Raw genomic sequence first — 18,224 nt, forward strand, 5'->3', positions numbered from 1 at the left:
GTTTTAATCAGTAAGTGAATTGAGGGTTATGGAGAATAGGTAGGAAAGTGAAGTTGAGGATCATCAGATCTGCCATGAACCCATTGAACAACAGAGCAAACTCGATGGACTAAATAACTTACTTCTGCTCCTACATTTAATTGTCTTTTGGTCTAATTCCCATTATCAATCCTTTGTCTTATGATTGAAACCTTTGCCGTTCTATACCCTCTTCTCCTTTTGAAGTTCCTTTTAAAATCCGGGATTTTGACCGAGTTTTTGGTTTGTTGTTCTGATATCTCTTGCTGTGGCTCGGTTAACTCTTGTTGGATGGTGTCCCCATGAAGCCCCTTGGGGTATGTCACTACATTAAAAGCACGACACAGAATGGAGAGTGCCCCTGTTGGATCAACCCCCCTCCCCACCCATCGCTGGAGAATCAGTGCGATGGGTTGTGCAGGGAAAATGTGATGTTCACTGACTGTGGTGGGTCTGAGGGGGAGTGGCTTATCCATACAACCTCTGTCACAGGACCCTGACCTTTATTTCACAGCTCCCAAACTAATTTCATTAGAAACACGATATAAATTGATTTTGAGCACCAACTTCAGGGAGCAGAGAGGCTGGCTACCAATTCATTACTGTCTACATCGATTCCCAGAGGCATTTGTGTCCCACTGTTTTAGTGTTTTAGCACCCCAGTGTTTAATGGCACATTTGAAGCGAACGCTATTTGCCTTTGGAGTATTTAGATTTTTATTTCAGTGAACCACAGTGAGACAGTGTAGGAGGAGGTCATTTGATTCATTCTGCCCATGCCAGCTCTTTGGAAAATCTATCCAACTGATCCTACTCCCTGCTCTTTCCCTGTAACTTTGTAAACTTTCGCTTTTCAAATATAACTTCCAAAAAGGAATTGAACATAAGATTGAATCTGCTTCCACTGCACTTGCAGCTAGTGCATTCTCCATCGTGGCAACATTCTGTGTAAAATAAAACTTCTCTCTTCTTCTTTCTTCTGTCCCACCCCCCTACAAGTTCTTTGGTCACATCTGACCCCCCCCCATATCACCAATCCACCTGTTACTCGAAACAGTGTCTCCCTAGCTACTCTATCACAATCCTTAAAGGCCTTGAAAATTCTTGTCAAATTTCTTCTCCTCCTGAAGGGGAACAACCTGAGCTCATCCAGTCTGTACATATAATAGAGCATGACCACAGACCCTTCAGCCCAACTAGTCCATTCCAAGCATGTTCCAAAACTAAACTAGTCCCACATGCCTGAGTTTGGCCCATATCGTTCCAAATCTTTCCCATTCATCTACTTATCCAAATGACTTTTAAATGTTATAACTGTAACTGCATCCCCCACTTCCTCTGGCAAACATGAACCACCCTCTGTGTTTTAAAAAAAAAAGAATTAAGTTGCCCTTCATATCCTTTTTAAATCTTCCTCCTCTCACCTCAAACCATCATAAGGAAAGGACCCTTGCTATTCACCTTGTTCCTGCCCCATCATTTTATAAAGCTTCTATAAGATCACCTCTCAACCTCCTACACACCAGTGAATGAGAGCTCCTTGCTTCTGGGAGTATCCTAGTGAACCCTCTCTGCAACCCCTCCAAGGCCTTGACATCCATTTTAAAGAGTAACACCCAGGATTGGCCACAGTGTTTTAGTTGAGACCTCATCAGTGATTTTTTAAAAATTGTTTCTATTACCACTACTACTTCTAGGTGCAGCTGCAGGAGCAGAGGTGACTGGACAACAGGTGCAAGGTGGGACTGGAAATGGGAACATAAAACAAAATAAAGGTAACACAGGAATGGACTTGCATTTACCAAGCATCTCGGCTGCGGTGACAAGACATTCACTAGCCATTTTATAACAGTGAATTGTTTTTGAAAATGTAGAAAATAGGAGCAAGGGTAGGACATTTGGCTGTTTGAGCCTGTTTCACCATTTAATATGATCATGGTTGATCTCTTCATGCTTTTGCCCACTAACCTTCAATTCTTTCAGTCCTCTGAACTTTATCTATGTCCTTCTTGAAATCATTCAATATTTTGGCTTCAGTTGCTTTCTGTGGCAGAGAATTCCTCAGGCTTCCCACTCTCTGAGTGAAGACATTTCTCATCGACACAATCCTACCCCGTATGACCACTGTTTGTGGGTTTCACTGTCCTTGGGATCAGCCTTCCTGTGTTTACACTATCTATTCCTGTTAGACACACTATCTCTCTCACTATCCTTCTGATGAAGGACTTATAGCCGAAACATTGATTCTCCTGCTCCTTGGATGCTGCCTAATCTGCTGAGCTTTTCTAACACCACACTCTCTCTCTCTCTCTCACACACACACACACACACACACACACACACACACACACACACACACACACACACACACACACACACAATCTCTCACTCTATCGCTCACACAAACGCACAATCTCGCGCTGTCTGGCTCGCTTGATCTCTGTCTCCCCCACACGCGTGCCTTCGCTTACACATGCCCTCCCCCCACGCTCGTGGGCACACTTCTACCCCCCCCCCCCCCCCCCACCACACCTGTGCACACACTCTTTCTCTGTCTCTCTTTCTTACACACACACACACACACACACACACACACACACACACACACCCATTAACAAGTGATCTATTCCATTTGGAGATGTTCAGTATAGGTTCTGGTCTGACCCGGCCAATATGATCTAATCCATCTTAATGCTGGGCAATTGAAAGTAATTGAACTTGGAAGAAAGATAGCAAAGAAGATTTTATTTCGGAATCTTCTAATCTTTCAGTCACCTGTACGAGAGGTTTAAAACAAAATCGAAATATTACAAGAGTCACCCAAGGATATTTTAGGCGAGATCACCAAAAGCTTCATCAAAGAGGTAGATTTTAAAAAGGAGAATGAGGCTGAGAGGAGGAGAGTTATTACTGGAGATTTCCAGAGCTTGGGACTCAGGTAGCCGTAGCCATGAAAGCCATTTGTAGAGCAATAGAATCTGTGGAAATGAGAGGGGTGAGCCAAACAAACTTGCCCTGCTATTCAGCTAAATGGCTGATCTCCTACCTCAGTGCACTCTCCCCGTTTCACGTGATCCTAGGAAATCCTCGGAACTGTATTGACCTTTGCCTTAAATATAATCAATGACTGAGCCTCCCAGCCTTCTGGGGTAGAGAATTCAGAGATTCACCTTTTTCTGTGCTGTGACTGGAACCATGGTCAGGTTGTTAACCTGGGGCCAATCAGGGAGCCCTGGCTGACAGAGATAAACAGGAGATCTCCCTTCACTGTTTGATCACGCAGCATTGCCCTTTGAGAAGGCCACTGCTTGTCACTGGCCACCCTGGTGTCTCCTTTCTTCCTGATGGTGGATTACAAATGAGATGTACACACTTATTGTGAAAAAAAAAGAAAAAAAAATATAAACTGCAGACCCAGAGTCCCTTCATTCTAAGGACTGGCTTTGAGCTGTCTGGTCAGTCCCTATGTACTGTGCACATGTGAATAAAGGGTGACTTTAATAGTGGGATAAATGCCTCCTTGGAATTATTTCATCTAGAATAAAGAAATTCATCTTTGTCTTCATTTTTATGTGCCCAGATTTTAGAATTTGTGCAATCGACACTCTTTCTTCTAAACATGAAAGAATGTAGACCCAGTCTCCTCAATCTCTCCTCACACATTCTATGTTCCCTTTAACCTTTCCACCTCCAAGGACGACGCGCGGCAGCAACGTCTGAAACAGAAAGTCAATGCATCCAGTTTACACTAACCCTCAGTATGGCTCCACTGCTGTGCAGCTTAGTGGGAACATTTGCATAGGATAATCCCGCCATTCCAAGGATCAGTCTAGTGAATAAGTTGAGGGATGAAGAGGCTAGAATTAGGTGAACACTGATTTGATAGTGTTAGGTTGGAGGAAGTTTAAAGAGATTTGGAAAGGAGGGGAGCCCCTGGAGGGAATTAATTACAAAAAGTAGAATTGTGAAATTGATGTGTTACTGGGAGTCACTGACAATAAAACTAAGAGGTTGAGAGGCATTTTTGTGCTATTCTTCTTTTTTCTACCTCTCAGCCTGTCCTGTGTTGCTAATAATTGATTGTGAATAGTTGAGTCAAGTTGGGATTGGCACACAAAGGACTAACACTGGGAGAGAGGTGATTGGCTAGTTGGATTCAGCAACTAATTACTGAGTCCCAAGCTCTGGAAATCCCCAGTAATTCTAAGATTTTGTCCTCATTAACACTTGATGAGTGTACATTGCCCCAGATTTCACATCAGCTGATACATCTGTTCATTAACTTTGCTTACACATGTTCCTGGGCTGTTTAAATATCAGTGTTATTTTTAAATGATTGACCTACATTTCTATAGCATCTTGCACATCCTGGGAATATCCTATTGGTGCTTTATAGCCAATTAAGAAAATGGAACTATGCAGAGCACAGTTCACTCACAACAAAGTCCCCACTGAAGCATGATACAAGCCAAGTATGTAAATTAACTCAATGATTCAATTAAAATGTTGTCTGTTATGAAATGATGTTCCATCCAATCTTGAGTTTAAGAAAGAAATATACCCGGGAGAGGAATTTCCCTCCTCGGGACCAAAGATGGCGGTCTTCAGCCAATTTGATTAATTCCCTGTGATATCAATAAATGACTGGAGGCACTGGATACTGCACAGACTGTGGGTCCTCACAGTACCATTGTAAACCTGTGCTCCAGCATCTGTAGTTTAGGTTCCACCTGAGCCAACAGACTTCTGACCTCATTACAGCCTTAATTCAAATATGAACAAAACAGTGGAATTCCAAGCTTGAAGTGAGGGTGATTGTCCTTGACATCAATTTCACACTTGACTGGGTGTGTCACTAAGGGGGCTGTAGCAAAACTGGAGTCGTTGGTTATCAGGGGTAAAGTTTTGTGTTGGTTGGAGTCAGCTTTGTTTTAATATACATGAGAGATGTGGGCATCACTGCCTCACCAGCATTTATTGCCCATCTCTAAGTGCCCTTGAGAGGATGGTGGTGAACTGCCTTCTTGAACCGCTGCAGTCCATGTGCACAATGACCCACAATGCCCAGGTACATCAGAAGATGATTGTGGTTGTTGGAGGGCAGTCCTGGGTATCTCTACAGGAGTTCCTCAGGATAGTGTCCTAGCCCTAACCATCTTTCAGCTGCTTCATTAACTTCCCCTCCATTGTAAGGTTAGAATGGAAACGGTCACTGGCTGCAGAATGTTCAGCTCCTTTTAGGACTCCGCAGATGCCATTCCATGTCCAAATGCAGCAAGACCTGAACAATATCTGGGTTTGGGATGAAAAGTGGCAAGAAATATTCATGTCACATAAATACGAGGCAATGGCCATTTTCAAAAAGAGAGAACTATTCCGTGTCATCAACATCACTGAATCACCCACTATAACATCCTTGAGTTCCACTGACCTGAAACTCAATTGGACTAGTCATACAAATAATATGGTGATAAGAGCAGGTCAGAAGCTAGGTATCTTGTAGAAAGTAACTCACTTACTGATTCTCCAATGCCTGCCCACCATCTAAAAGGCACATGTTAAGAGTATCATGGACTATTCCTAATCTGCCTGGATGAATGGACCTTCAATAACAGTCAAGAAGCTTGACACCATTCAAGACAAAGCTGCTGCTCAATTGGTGTCTCATCCACAACCATTCAGTCCCTCGCCACCGATGGTCAGGAGCAGTAGTATGTACGATTTACATGACAGCGCCTTCTAGAAGGACATGGATAGCAAAGCAATGGGAATGCCATCAGCTATATGTTCCCCTCTGAGCCACTCACCATCCTGACTTGGAAATATATCGCTATTTCTTTACAGTCGCTGGGTCAAAATCCTGGAAATCCCTCCCTGATGGGTCTACCTGCATCACATGGACTGCAGCAGTTCGATACCAACTCATTGAGGGCAACATGGGATGCTCAGCCCACATTCCAATGCATTAGTTTTTTAAAACATTGGCTGGTTTGTGGGTAATGCAGAGAATTTGTTTTATTTTGACAAATGTTGATTGTGGTCAAAGCCTCAAAGTAACAGAATGAGACTAACTCCTTACCTTGTAGACAGTTGTGTTTTACCTTCATAGTTGAAAGGGCAGTTGTGGTCAAAATCTAATCTCTCAATAAGCAGTTTTATCTCTGTGTAGATGAGAAGACTGGTTCACAAGATTACAAATATCACCTGAGGCTATGGGCTCGTGAGAAAGAAGACCCAAAGGATAACGTCAAAGAGTTGACCAAAATGAACCAGGTACAAGATCTGATGATATGGGTAAAGGAAGGAGGTGGGTTTCTTTAGTGCCCCAATAGCAATATTGATGCAGCCATTAATTACTGTTGTGGTTAGCACTGCTGCCTCACAGCACCATGGTCCCAGGTTCGATTCCTGCCTCGGGTGACTGTGTGGAGTTTGCACATTCTCCCCGTGTCTGCATGGGTTTCCTCCGGGTGCTCCGGTTTCCTCCCACAGCCCAAAGATGTGCAGGTTAGGTGAATTAGCCCATAGTGTTAGATGCATTAGTTAGGGGTAAATGTAGGGGAATGGGTCTGGGTGGGTTGCTCTTTGGTGTGAACTTGTTGGGCCGAAGGGCCTGTTTCCACACTGTAAAGAATCTAATCTAATCTATCATAAAGTTCAATGATTGAGAAGCCAATTTTTTTTTCTCATTGTTACCCTACAAATCACAACTTAAAGGAGACATTGATGGACCTAGTTCTTGGGAATAAAGTGGGATAATTGGATCAGTGTCAGCTAGGTAATATTTAGGATACAGTGATCATTGTGTCATAAGGTTTATGTTGGCTATGGAAAAGTTGGCAGGTCAGCAGAACTGATTGTGAGATGGAGGATGCTGAAGGGAATGAGCGTGGAAATTGTAGAGGCATTGGCCACAATTTTCCAATCTTCATTTGACCTGAGAGCACTAGATCTATGCCTTTGTTCAAAAACAAAGATAAGCTCAGCAACTGTGAGGCAATTGCTTTAACCTCCGAGATGGGCAAACTTTTAAAATAGAAGTGTGGGATAAATTTAATAGACAGTTGAGCATATGCCAGTGATTTAAAGAAAGCCAATGTGGATTTGTTACAAGCAAATCATGTTTGACTAATTTGCTTGGGGTTTTTGACAAGATAACTTAAGAGCGAGTTGATATGGTGTACGTGAACTATCAAAAAGCAGTTGATACAGTGGCACACAACAGACCTGTTAGAAAAGTTAGAGCTCAATGGAATAAAAGATACAGTAGCAATGTTAATGTGCAGGTTTGTAGTGGAGTTCCTGAGGGATCGGTGTTAGGTTCCCCACTCTTCTGCTAGGATTTGGTGACTTTGGTAGAAGAACATAGACATGTAAAGTAAAGGAGCACGGGGGGGGGGGGGGGGGGGGGGTCTGACTGTGTATCTGCATAAATTATTGCAGGTAGCAGGACAGGGAACATGGTTCATTCTTATGAAGATTTGGGTGTACGGTATTTTTAATAGTTAAAAGCTAACAGAACTACCTGACAGCACCCAGTGTTCTGAACAAGATACAATGTAACCTGTTGGTCCAGTAGCTAGTGTAGCTGGTTGCCTGGAGACAAAAACAAATTTGAATTAGGCAAATCAGTTTCAATTATACCAAAAAAAACTCCAATCAAGTTTGGTTTTGGTATAATTTAAACTGATTGAATTAATTTAAATTTGGTTTTGTTTCTAGGCAACCAGCTACATTAGCTGCTGAACCAAAAGGTTACCTTGTATCTTGTTCAGAACACTTGGTGCTGTCAGGTAGTTCTGCTAGCTTTTAACTATCAAAAATACAGTACACCCAAAATTTTGACTTTCTTAATGGTACAGTACACCCACATCTTCGTAACATCATCAAGTGTGTGCCATCCTGGGCCTCACTGATAAGTTGCAATGAGTACAAAAGCATTAATCCTGTGTAAAACAACGGTTCCGCCTCTGTTGGAGTGCTGTGTCCAGTTCTGGGTATTGGACTTTGAGAAAGATGATCAAGCATTAGAGAGAGTGCAGAAAATATTTTAAGAAAATGATTCCAGGGATGAGGAACCTTCAGTGACATTGAAGCACCTGGGACATTTGGCACTGTACTTAGAGAAGAGGAAATTGAAAGGAGATCTAGTGAAGAGTATCAAAACCGTAGGAGATCTCGACAGAGTAGATGTGGACAAACTGTTTCCATTATTGGAAAGATTGAGAATTGGAGAGCACGGATCAAAGGAAATTGGCAACAGCAGCAGTGGCAACACTGTCTGAAAGATGCTAGATGTTCAATGAAGACATTCAAAGTTAATCTGAAAAGGCAAAGAATGTAGGACGTGGGGATCAATTGTCGGGATGGCAGGAGATGAATTGCTCCTTCAGAGAACCAACACAGTCAAAAAGGTCTGACTGAGCTGTTTTTATATGGTTAACATTCTGAAACTGTTCTATTTATACAGAACTTTTAAAGCTATCAAGAAGTCTCAATGTGATTTCATTTCATAGGTGTAAGACATCAAAATTTGGCTCAAATCATCAGAGATGTTGTTTAAAAAGTGCAACGGTGTTGAATAACCTCCTTGTTCTTTTATATAAAAGTGTTCGAGATACTGAATGGCTACCTCCTGACCTGACCATAAGACATAGGAGCAGAAATTAGGCCATTCAGCCCATCAATCCTGCTCCACCATCTAATCATGGCTGATGAGTTTCTCAACTCCATTCTCCCGCTTTCTCCCCATAATCCTTGATCCCCTTGATACTCAAGAACCTTCTATCTCAATCTTAAATATATTCAATGACCTGGCCTCCACAGACTTCTGTGGCAATGAATTCTACAGATTCACCGCTGTCTGGCTGAAGAAATTTCTCCTTGTCTCTGATCTAAAATGTCTTCCCTTTACTCTAAGGCTGTGCCCTCAGGTTCTAGTCTCTCCCACCAATGGAAACATCTTTCCAACATTCCAGGCCATTCAGTATTCTAAGTTTCAATTAGATCCCCCCATATCTTTTCAAACTCCATTGAGTATAGTTCCAGAATCTTTAAATATTCCTGATATGTTAAGCTGTTCATTCTTGGGACCATTCTTGTGATCTCCTCTGAACACACTCCAGGGCCAGTACATTCCTGAGATATGGGACCCAAAACTGCACACAATACTCCAGATGTGGTCTGACTAGAGCCTCAGAAGTACATCCCTGCTTTTATATTCAAGTCCTCTTGAAATAAATGCCATCATTGCATTTGCCTTCCTAACTACTGACTGAACAGGTTTTGAGAAGATTTGTAGCTCAGGTTGAGGTTCTGGGTGTAGGTTTGCTCACTGAGCTGGAAGGTTCATTTTCAGACATTTCATCACCATACTAGGTAACATCTTCAGTGAGCCTCCAGTAGCACAGAGGAATTTCGCAGAGCAGAGGAAAATCACCTATACAGTGCATTCAAAAATGAATACAGTCCGCAGATTTCTCAGCAACAAACCCAAACGAGCAGACAAAACACGTTCAGAAACCCTAGCCACTCTCTCCTACATCAAAGACATCTCGGAAGTGACTGCCAGACTACTCAGACCCTTTGGCATAATGGTTGACCACAAACCTACCAACATACTAAAACAGCAGCTAATGAATTTGAAAGACGCTATCCAATGGCTTCCTCTGGAGGTTCACTGAAGATCGTACCCAGTACGGTGATGAAACATCTGAAAATGAACCTTGCAGCTCAGCGAGCAAACCTACATCCAGTACTGACTCAACCTTCAAGTTTACCTTGAGAGTATCCTGGACTAGAACTCCCAAGTCTCTCTGCACTTCAGACTTCTGAATTTTCTCCCCATTTAGAAAATAGTCTATGCCTCTGTTCTTCCTACCAAAGTGCATGACCTCACACTCCCCCACATTGTACTCCATCTGCCGTTTGTTTGCCCACTCTCCTAACCTGTTCAAATCCTTCTGCAGCCTCCCTGTCTCCTCAATGCTACCTGCCCCTCCTGATCTTAATATTGTTCTCTATAACCTGAGAGCTTTCCTTTTTTCACTCACTCCTTTTTTCACTCTGTTTACTTCCTCTGCTGCAGGAACAGTTTATAGAGATGTGTAAGACCCTGTACAACATGTTCAGTGAGGACCCAGCTGAGGGAGAGCTGTACCACGCCATAGCAACCGTTGCAACGCTGCTGCTCCAGATCGGAGAAGTCGGCAAACAGTTCTCCAGCCCAGTGTCTAGGAGGGCAAACGACACGGGGGATCACAAGGGCTTAGGCATCCAGGGTAAGGAGGGGGTCTCCGGCCTGGAAGAGGCAACGGTCGAAGTAGCTCAGACCAAACTCAAAGCAGACTGTGAGTCGGATGTATTGAGTGACACCTTGAAGGTCCAGATGGAACGCATGGAACTGGCCGGGTGTGTGGCTACAAAGAGGGAGGCCTCGGCAGCACTGTTGCTAACTGACGAGGAGGTGAGGGATGACACTTCAATGTCCTCTTACTCCATGGTGAGCTCTGGCTCCCTTCTGTGTGAAGACATCTCCGAGGACACAGTCCTGGTTGGCTGTGAGCAGGGAGCGGCAGTCCAGGGGCGACCCAGTGCCATTGACGTGGATTGGTCCATCTCCTTTGAGCAGATTCTGGCCTCCGTGCTGACCGAACCAGCCCTTGTCGGATTCTTCGAGAAGCGGGTGGACGTGGGTCCCAAGATTGCAAAGTGCAAGAGTCAAAGGGCAATGGAGCAGCAGGTCAGCTCGTCCAGTGACCAGGAACTTTCGCCAACGTCCAGCTGACTCAAAGCTACCCCCAACCGTGAACTGACACGGAGAGGAACTTAGTATTGACGTTGCTGTCCTACCTGGACCATGCTTTATCAACCAGTGTAACTACCATGTGCTGGAAGTTTGTATTCTGTCCAGGGAGAGATTTCACGGCTGTGATCTCGATTGGTTTCCAGTGGCCTGTAAGTAAATCTCTCCCTTTCCAAATCAGAGTGCAAGTCCTACTGAAGCTAGAGATTCAGCCATTGATGAAACTTAATGGATCAAGCTGATTTCTGTCTTCAATGAGGCCCCTGTATGTTCATCAACCTAGCAGCAAATATCCTAAAGCACACCTTAACCCAGAATAGAAGCAAAGGCAAGTCACTGGCACAGTCTCAGTGTTCTTATTCTTTTTAAAATCAACGTGTTGTATCTATAAGCAACAGGAATTGAATATAGAATCAAAAGAGAATCCGTTCTATTACTATGGTTATATTATTTGCCCACGTATAGCCACACTGAAAGATTGCTTGCTTCTAATGGCTTGTAGAGCAAACTTTAGTTATCAACATTATTTGTGCCTAAATCTGTTGCACGTTTGAAATAACCTCTTAAATGACAAAAACTACTAAGTTGCCTTCCAGTAGTCAGAGGTCAGGAACCTGTGCGCACATACATTTCATGGACAGAGTGAATTACTCTGGATGAACCTGGGATGGAAACAAAAGGGAAGGTTGAATGATCTGAGTTTTAACATTGAACAAAGCTGTGAAGAAGTAAACGGAGCAGTATTTTGTAAAGGGTCAGGTCGGTGGGGACACGGAATTTGAGTCCTAAATTTTTCAGTATTTACAGGTTGGGAGTCCAGCATTAATTAAATGAAGTCAGATTCAAGATCTCCCAGCACTTTCCATTCAAACACTATGGACCAGAAAGGGTGAAACTTCAAATCAAAAGCAAAATAATTTCAGAATAAATATTTGTTAATTTTGACCCTATAGGTTTTTATTGTAATTAATTGTGCGTCAGAGAGGGGTTAACACAAGCTGGGTAAGTAATATTTTACTTTTATCAGTTTTAATTTATTTGGGATAGTCCAGAATTTTATTGAGAAATGTAAGATTTGGAATCCGAACCTGGTGAAATGAGCATTGACTGTTAAAGATGAAAGGGAAAGATGTTTACTAGAGTTCTTCCAGTTACATTTTAAACACCGCTTTGTTTAAGTGAGAATAAGCAAGCACCATACACACACGAGGTGCTGGGGACAGCAAGAGGAGCGGAACATTAGAGCCATGTCCTGAGCTGAAGACGCTGAGGCAGATTTTATCCCTGATCTGTGTATCTCTTGCTTTTCTATACATCGTTATTCAGTAACTTATAGGCTGTACCCTGCTTGACTGCACTTGAAGCATCTGTCCACTGGGAGGTCATTGGTTTCTAGTCCTACAATGACATAGGGAGAACCCTTGGCTCCATCATGCCTGTACTCACTCTCATCTTGAGACTTTATCAAGAACTAATGATTCATATATTCAGAAATATATATTTGGGAGCTGGTCTGTTTTGGATGACCTTCCTGAACAGTGCCCCGTTCTAAATTATTCTCTGATTAAATTAGCTTCCTTTCTTTGTGCCATATCTACCCTTGAAAGTTAATTCACCGTAGGGCGGCAGCTGTCAGTCATTCTGCAATTCCAGCATACGTACTCTTAAGGGACTATGAAGAGATGGATATAAAACTTGAAGTGCTTCCTGTTTCTATTTCACGCCCTATGAAAACAGTATTACAGCATTGTCTGAGCACACAAAATGCTGAAAACGCATGTGACCATTCTTCATCATCTGTGAAGTTGGGCTCTTTTTTCTTAAAAAGTTTAAGTGCGAATAAGCAGGTACCATACTAGCATGAGGTGCTGGGGACAGCAAGAAGTGTGCAACATTAAAGGTACTTAAAAAGGTAGTCACTTTAAATAATGAAAACTAAGGTTCCCCACTTTCCAGTTTCTTATTCTCATTTTCCAACTTGTGTAGTTCGTGTTAACATGGGGTTCTCTGCTTGGGAAGTTTATTTCAGAATATGGAACTGCCTGTACCCCCTTTGCTATTTTGATTGTGCACTTGCTTCAACAGTATTTTAATTGGGGTTTCCATAGCCCCATCCTTCATTCACTGAGCATCTCCACTTGCCTGTCAAATGGGTTAGTCCACTGACTCCCTTGCAATCAAAATAGCAGTAGAGAGATTTTTTTTATTTTCAAATACTTCTTTGCACTTTAATATAAACACTAGGATTACGTCAATATTTTAAATGCTTATGTTGTCAAGTACAGTATCCACCTCTTAATTGTATTTTACTACATATCCCACTGTGTGCAATATGTGAATAAGGATTTCAAGAGTGTGGGGGCAAAAGGTTCACAACTTGTTTTGGTTTTTGCATTTTGTGAATTTCAAAACCAGTTAAGTATGTTTTTTTCACAAAGTACTTGAGTCAGGTAGTCATTTTAACATAATAGCACAAAGAATTGTTGATGCTGGAGACCTGAAATAAACAAAAACATACATTGCTGGAGAAGCTCAGCAAGTCTGGCAGCAACTGAGGAGAGAAAACAGCATTAATGTTGAGAGTCTTGGTCTTCAGAGGAAAGGTCACTGAAGTCAAGATGCTAGCTCTTCACAAATGCTGCCAGACCTGAGTTTCTCCTGCAATTTCTAGTCATTTTAATGTTTTGTTGCTTCATGTTAGAATGAAATTATAATAATTTGTGGTGTAATAAGAGCAGTTTATGAATTCTTTTACTTTTTGTCAAGCCCTTGATGTGTTGCTTAAAAGCTGGTTTTACAGTCTCATTGCCTGAGAGAAGAAGTAGAGAAAGAGGGGATTAGTAGATAGTATTAGGGCTAAAGCTGTGTATCTTTATCTCGAATCTTAATGTTATTGGTGTCCAGACTGGGATGGGGGGTGCTTACCAACTCTGGTTTGATGTATTGCTAGAGGTTTTAATCATGTGGACCTGTACCCGTCCAGACCTCCCTTTCCAATCTCTGACCATTAATTGTCCAACCTTGTGGCATCTCACCTCAAATCAGAGGGAACAGACTCGTGTCGTCCGACTGTCAGTCAAATGGCTTTTTAAATTGCTGGTGTTGCTTGAAAACAACTGCACTATTTTGTTTAAGGCAGTTCATCCCCGGTCTAGGAGATTATTCTTCCAATCCTGGTGACTCCAGTTCAAGGCTGGAGGCTGGTTCCCTAAGGGCAGATGTACAATGACATGAATTCCCTTATTTGTGCCATAACCCAATGTGAACATTCTTAGATTATTATATATTTGCATTAACTTCCGTTTTAAGAAAAGCCAAGTTTCAATGCATGTTTTATCGATCTGTTTACACTTACGTTGGGACCTTGTTCATTTTCTTCTCAAATTTCCAAACCAGCCGACAAGCTACATTTTGCATGGAAATGTTTGGGATAAGTTAAAGCAAAGTACTGCAGATAATGAAAGTCTGAAATAAAGAACAAACTACGAGAAATGGTCAAATTCTGTGGAGAAAAAAAATGGAAGTTAATGTTCAAATCAAATTTAACTCTTCAGAACAAGTGGGATAAAATAGCATTTGTAACTCGGATTCTTTTCCTAAATAAAACTTCACTTTAGTAATTTCTCAAAAGGCAGTTTGACAAAAATGATTTGTTTAAGAAAGCAACTGATTCATTAGAACTGATTTTAATTTATTTCTTTGGATGTGAAAAAGAGACAGAGTCACTTTACGTCTTTAGAAGTGAAGTATTGCAGATTCAGGATATCTGAAGTAAAGACAGAAATTGCTGGTGAAACTTAGTATGTTTGGCACCATCTGTGGAGAGGTAAACTGAGTTAACATTTTGAATCCAAAATGACTTTTCTTCACAACTCACTCTCTCTCTCTCTCCTCACCGATGCTGCCTGACCTACTGAGATTCTCCAGCATTTTGGTTTTATTCCATTTGCATTTACATTATGTAATATTTTATCACTGATTTTGTATGGCACTTAAGAACAACAGTTCTCTTTCCAGATAAAAACCCGAAAAAACTACAGATGCTGTGAATCTGAAACAATAACAGAAATTGCTGGAAAAGCTGAGCAGGTCTGGCAGCATCTGTGAAGAGAAATCAGTTAACATTTCAGGTCTGATAACCCTTCCTCAGAACTGCTTCCTCATTGAGGAAGGGTCACCAGACCCGAAACGTTAACTCTGATTTTTCTTTACAGATGCTGCCAGACCTGCTGAGCTTTTATAGCAATTTCTGTTTCTGTTTCACTTTCCAGAAATGCTCAGAGGAGAATCTATTTGCAAATGGTGTTTTATGAAAGGGGTTAACACCAGTCCAGTAATGAAATAAAGACACTGGAAATTTCATTTTGCTTTTACTTATTTACACTTTTGGAATTCTACACTATCTATATGCTGTTAATAAGTGTACCTTAATTCTTTTTGCTGAGTAGTCTTAATTGCATTCTTGGCTGTCAATTAATTTATTTTGAATAAAAGGCAGATGTAATTAGGAGTTTTTTGTTATTACTGTACTGGCCTTGTTGGTATTGGTCTGGTGACTGGACCAGGATCGAATTAAAGGCAAAATTTATCACTTTGACTTTGTGTCTCTTTTTTTTTTGTTTACTTTAACCTGCTTTTGATATGTGCAAGACATTTACATTTTGGTGGCAAGAGATGGAATGGTATTAAGGGTCAAAAATAAATAGCCTTTCACAGGGCATTCCAGAACAATTTATAACCACAATTAAGTACTTATGAAGCACAACCACTTTTGTCATTGAAGCCGATTTTCACAAGGTGAGAATTACCAAATAATCTCAAAGGCTTTTGCAGTTGTTTGAGGGGTGTTGTTCAGAACATTGGGGGAAAATTGCCTTTTCTTCTTCAAATATCATGCCATGAGGTCTTTTACATTCACTTGAGAAAGTCTCTTCTGAAGGATGGTGCCTCCAATGGTACCATGCTCCCTCAGTATTGCACTGGAATGCCAGATTGCATATTGTGCTCCAGTCTTTGACGTTATACTTAATATCTGTGGGGTATTACATTATCTTAAAATGCCACGTAAATTGTTGTTGAAATCTGACTCTAACAACAACTTGTACAACGTAATGAAATACCCCAAGGTACTTCACGAGAACATTACAAGATAAAATGTGACACCACATCCCTTGAGGAAGTATTCAGGAAAGTTGCCACCCAGGTAAATAGTGCTGTGAGGAAGGCATATGGTGTACTGGGCTTTATTGGCAGAGGAATAGAGTTCCGGAGTCCTGAGGTCATGTTGCAGTTGTATAAGACTCTGGTGAGGCCTCATCTGGAGTATTGTGTGCAGTTTTGGTCGCCATACTATAGGAAGGATGTGGAAGCTTTAGAACGAGTGCAGAGGAGGTTTACCAGGATGTTGCCTGGAATGGTAGGAAAATCTTATGAGGAAAGGCTGAGGCACTTGGGGCTGTTCTCATTGGAGAAGAGAAGGTTTAGGGGAGATCTGATAGAAGTGTATAAGATGATTAGGGGTTTAGATAGGGTAGATACTAAGAACCTTTTACCGCTAATGGAGTCAGGTGTTACTAGGGGACATAGCTTTAAATTAAGGGGAGGTAGGTATAGGACAGATGTTAGGGGTAGATTCTTCACACAGCGGGTTGTGAGTTCATGGAATGCCCTGCCCGTATCAGTGGTGAACTCTCCTTCTTTATGGTCATTTAAGCGGGCATTGGATAGGCATTTGGAAGTTATTGGGCTAGTATAGGTTAGGTAGGATTCGGTCGGCGCAACATCGAGGGCCGAAGGGCCTGTACTGCGCTGTATCCTTCTATGTTCTATGTTCTATGATCAAAAACTTATTCAAAGGTAAGTTCTGGCAGTGGGAGCAAATTACTGCAGATGCCGAAATTCGTACAGAAAACAAACATGCTGAAAACTACAATGGGTCAGGCAGCAACTGTGGTTGTAGGAGTGCCTTGAAGGAGGAAAAACGAGTTGAAGAGGTGTTCCAGAGTTAAAGGCACAGCGACTAATAGTGGAGCAATTAAAATCAGGGATGCTGAGGAGGTTAGAATTGCAATAGTTGGAGGGTGGTGGAGTTGGAGAAGATTAGATGGGCATAGAGTTTTGAAAATAAGGATGAGAATTTTCAAATTCAAAGCATTTTGAGCATGAGGTAGTGAGAGTTTGTGAGCAAAGAATTACAAGCAAATGGGATTTGTTGCACATTAAAACACAGACAGCAGAATTTTGTATGACCTCAAATTTATTAAATGTAGATGACAAGGTGTACTGGAATAAAGTCTAGTTTTGAGGTAACAAAGGCACAGATATGAGGGAATCCAAAAGAACTGCAGATGCTGTAAATCAGAAACAAAAATAGAAATTGCTGGATGAGTTTAGTAGGTTTAGCAGCATCTGTGGAAAGAAATCAGGGTTAATGTTTTGGATCGAGTGACCCTTCCTCAGAGCTGGTCTAATTATATAGCAACAGCTGAGTCGAGAATGGCAATGGTGAGGTAAAAGTTGTCTTCAGCACATGTGAAAATTAATGCAGGTTTCAGGTCATACTGCACCATAATAATTCTTTGCTGTGGCTAAGGGCAGCATGTAAGGACGAGACAGGTATAGTCACCATAATACAGAGGATATAGGACTGCTCTCATTACAGAGAGAGAGACAACTGGTGTGGCTTAACCTGAGGGTCGTCATGCCTCAAGCAGGTGGCAAGGTTGAAGAGGAGAGTGTTTTATGGTAACCTTGGCCAGTATGGGGATTGAACCCAAGCTGGTGTTATCACACTGCATCTCAAACAAGCCATCCAGCCAACTGAGCTAACCAACCTAAGGTAGGGAAATAAGAGAGGGCCACAGATAGATCCTTGGGAGCATTAGAGATGTTGATGTGGAAGTAGGACGCCATTGCAAACTGAAGAATTATTCTCCAGCTACAATTAGATACATAAGAGTGGAACCAGTCGGATCTTGTGACACAGTGTTAGTGTCCCTACCACTGGGCTAAAAGGTCTGTGTTCAAGTCCCACCTGGCCCAGAATGGTGCCATCATGCCTGAGCAGGTTGATTAAAAATAATCAAAGGATTGGAACCACATGAGAGCAGTAGCAGGATGATGATGGTAGAAAGAGTTGGAACATGTTATGACCAAGGGCTGCGAGTAGATTGAGAAGGATGAGGAAGGATAGATATTATCCTGTAAACCATGAAATTCCAGGAAGGAAGGCTCAGATTTAGAAAGTGCCTGTGGCCAAAAATGTTGACGTACCACCTATTGTACCTAGTTGTCAGAAGATGGATGGACTCCAGAGCAAAATCTCTCCCTCTCCCACCCCACCCCCATTCTGCCAGAGCCTTGAGACTCATTCTGGGCAGTTTCCTTCATCTTCACTGAAATG

At 42.0% G+C, this 18,224-nt stretch overlaps 1 protein-coding gene across 3 annotated transcripts in view; it reads left to right on the plus strand.

The window, feature by feature from the left end:
* The window catches only part of LOC132823480 (TBC1 domain family member 9B-like), a 64,130-nt gene extending 48,711 nt beyond the window's left edge, over window positions 1–15,419 (plus strand). For 2 of the 3 annotated variants that reach the window (XM_060837392.1, XM_060837393.1), the window contains 3 exons: window positions 1,716–1,793; window positions 6,188–6,291; window positions 10,106–15,419. In XM_060837392.1, coding sequence (XP_060693375.1) covers window positions 1,716–1,793; window positions 6,188–6,291; window positions 10,106–10,804 — 881 coding nt within the window. In that variant the 3' untranslated portion in view covers window positions 10,805–15,419. The remainder of the gene's footprint in view (window positions 1–1,715; window positions 1,794–6,187; window positions 6,292–10,105) is intronic. The other variant, XM_060837394.1, reaches the window with a different exon arrangement.
* The last annotated feature ends 2,805 nt before the right edge of the window (window positions 15,420–18,224 follow it).

This window comes from Hemiscyllium ocellatum, chromosome 16, assembly GCF_020745735.1.
Source record: "Hemiscyllium ocellatum isolate sHemOce1 chromosome 16, sHemOce1.pat.X.cur, whole genome shotgun sequence".
Classification (NCBI taxonomy): Eukaryota; Metazoa; Chordata; class Chondrichthyes; order Orectolobiformes; family Hemiscylliidae; genus Hemiscyllium; species Hemiscyllium ocellatum.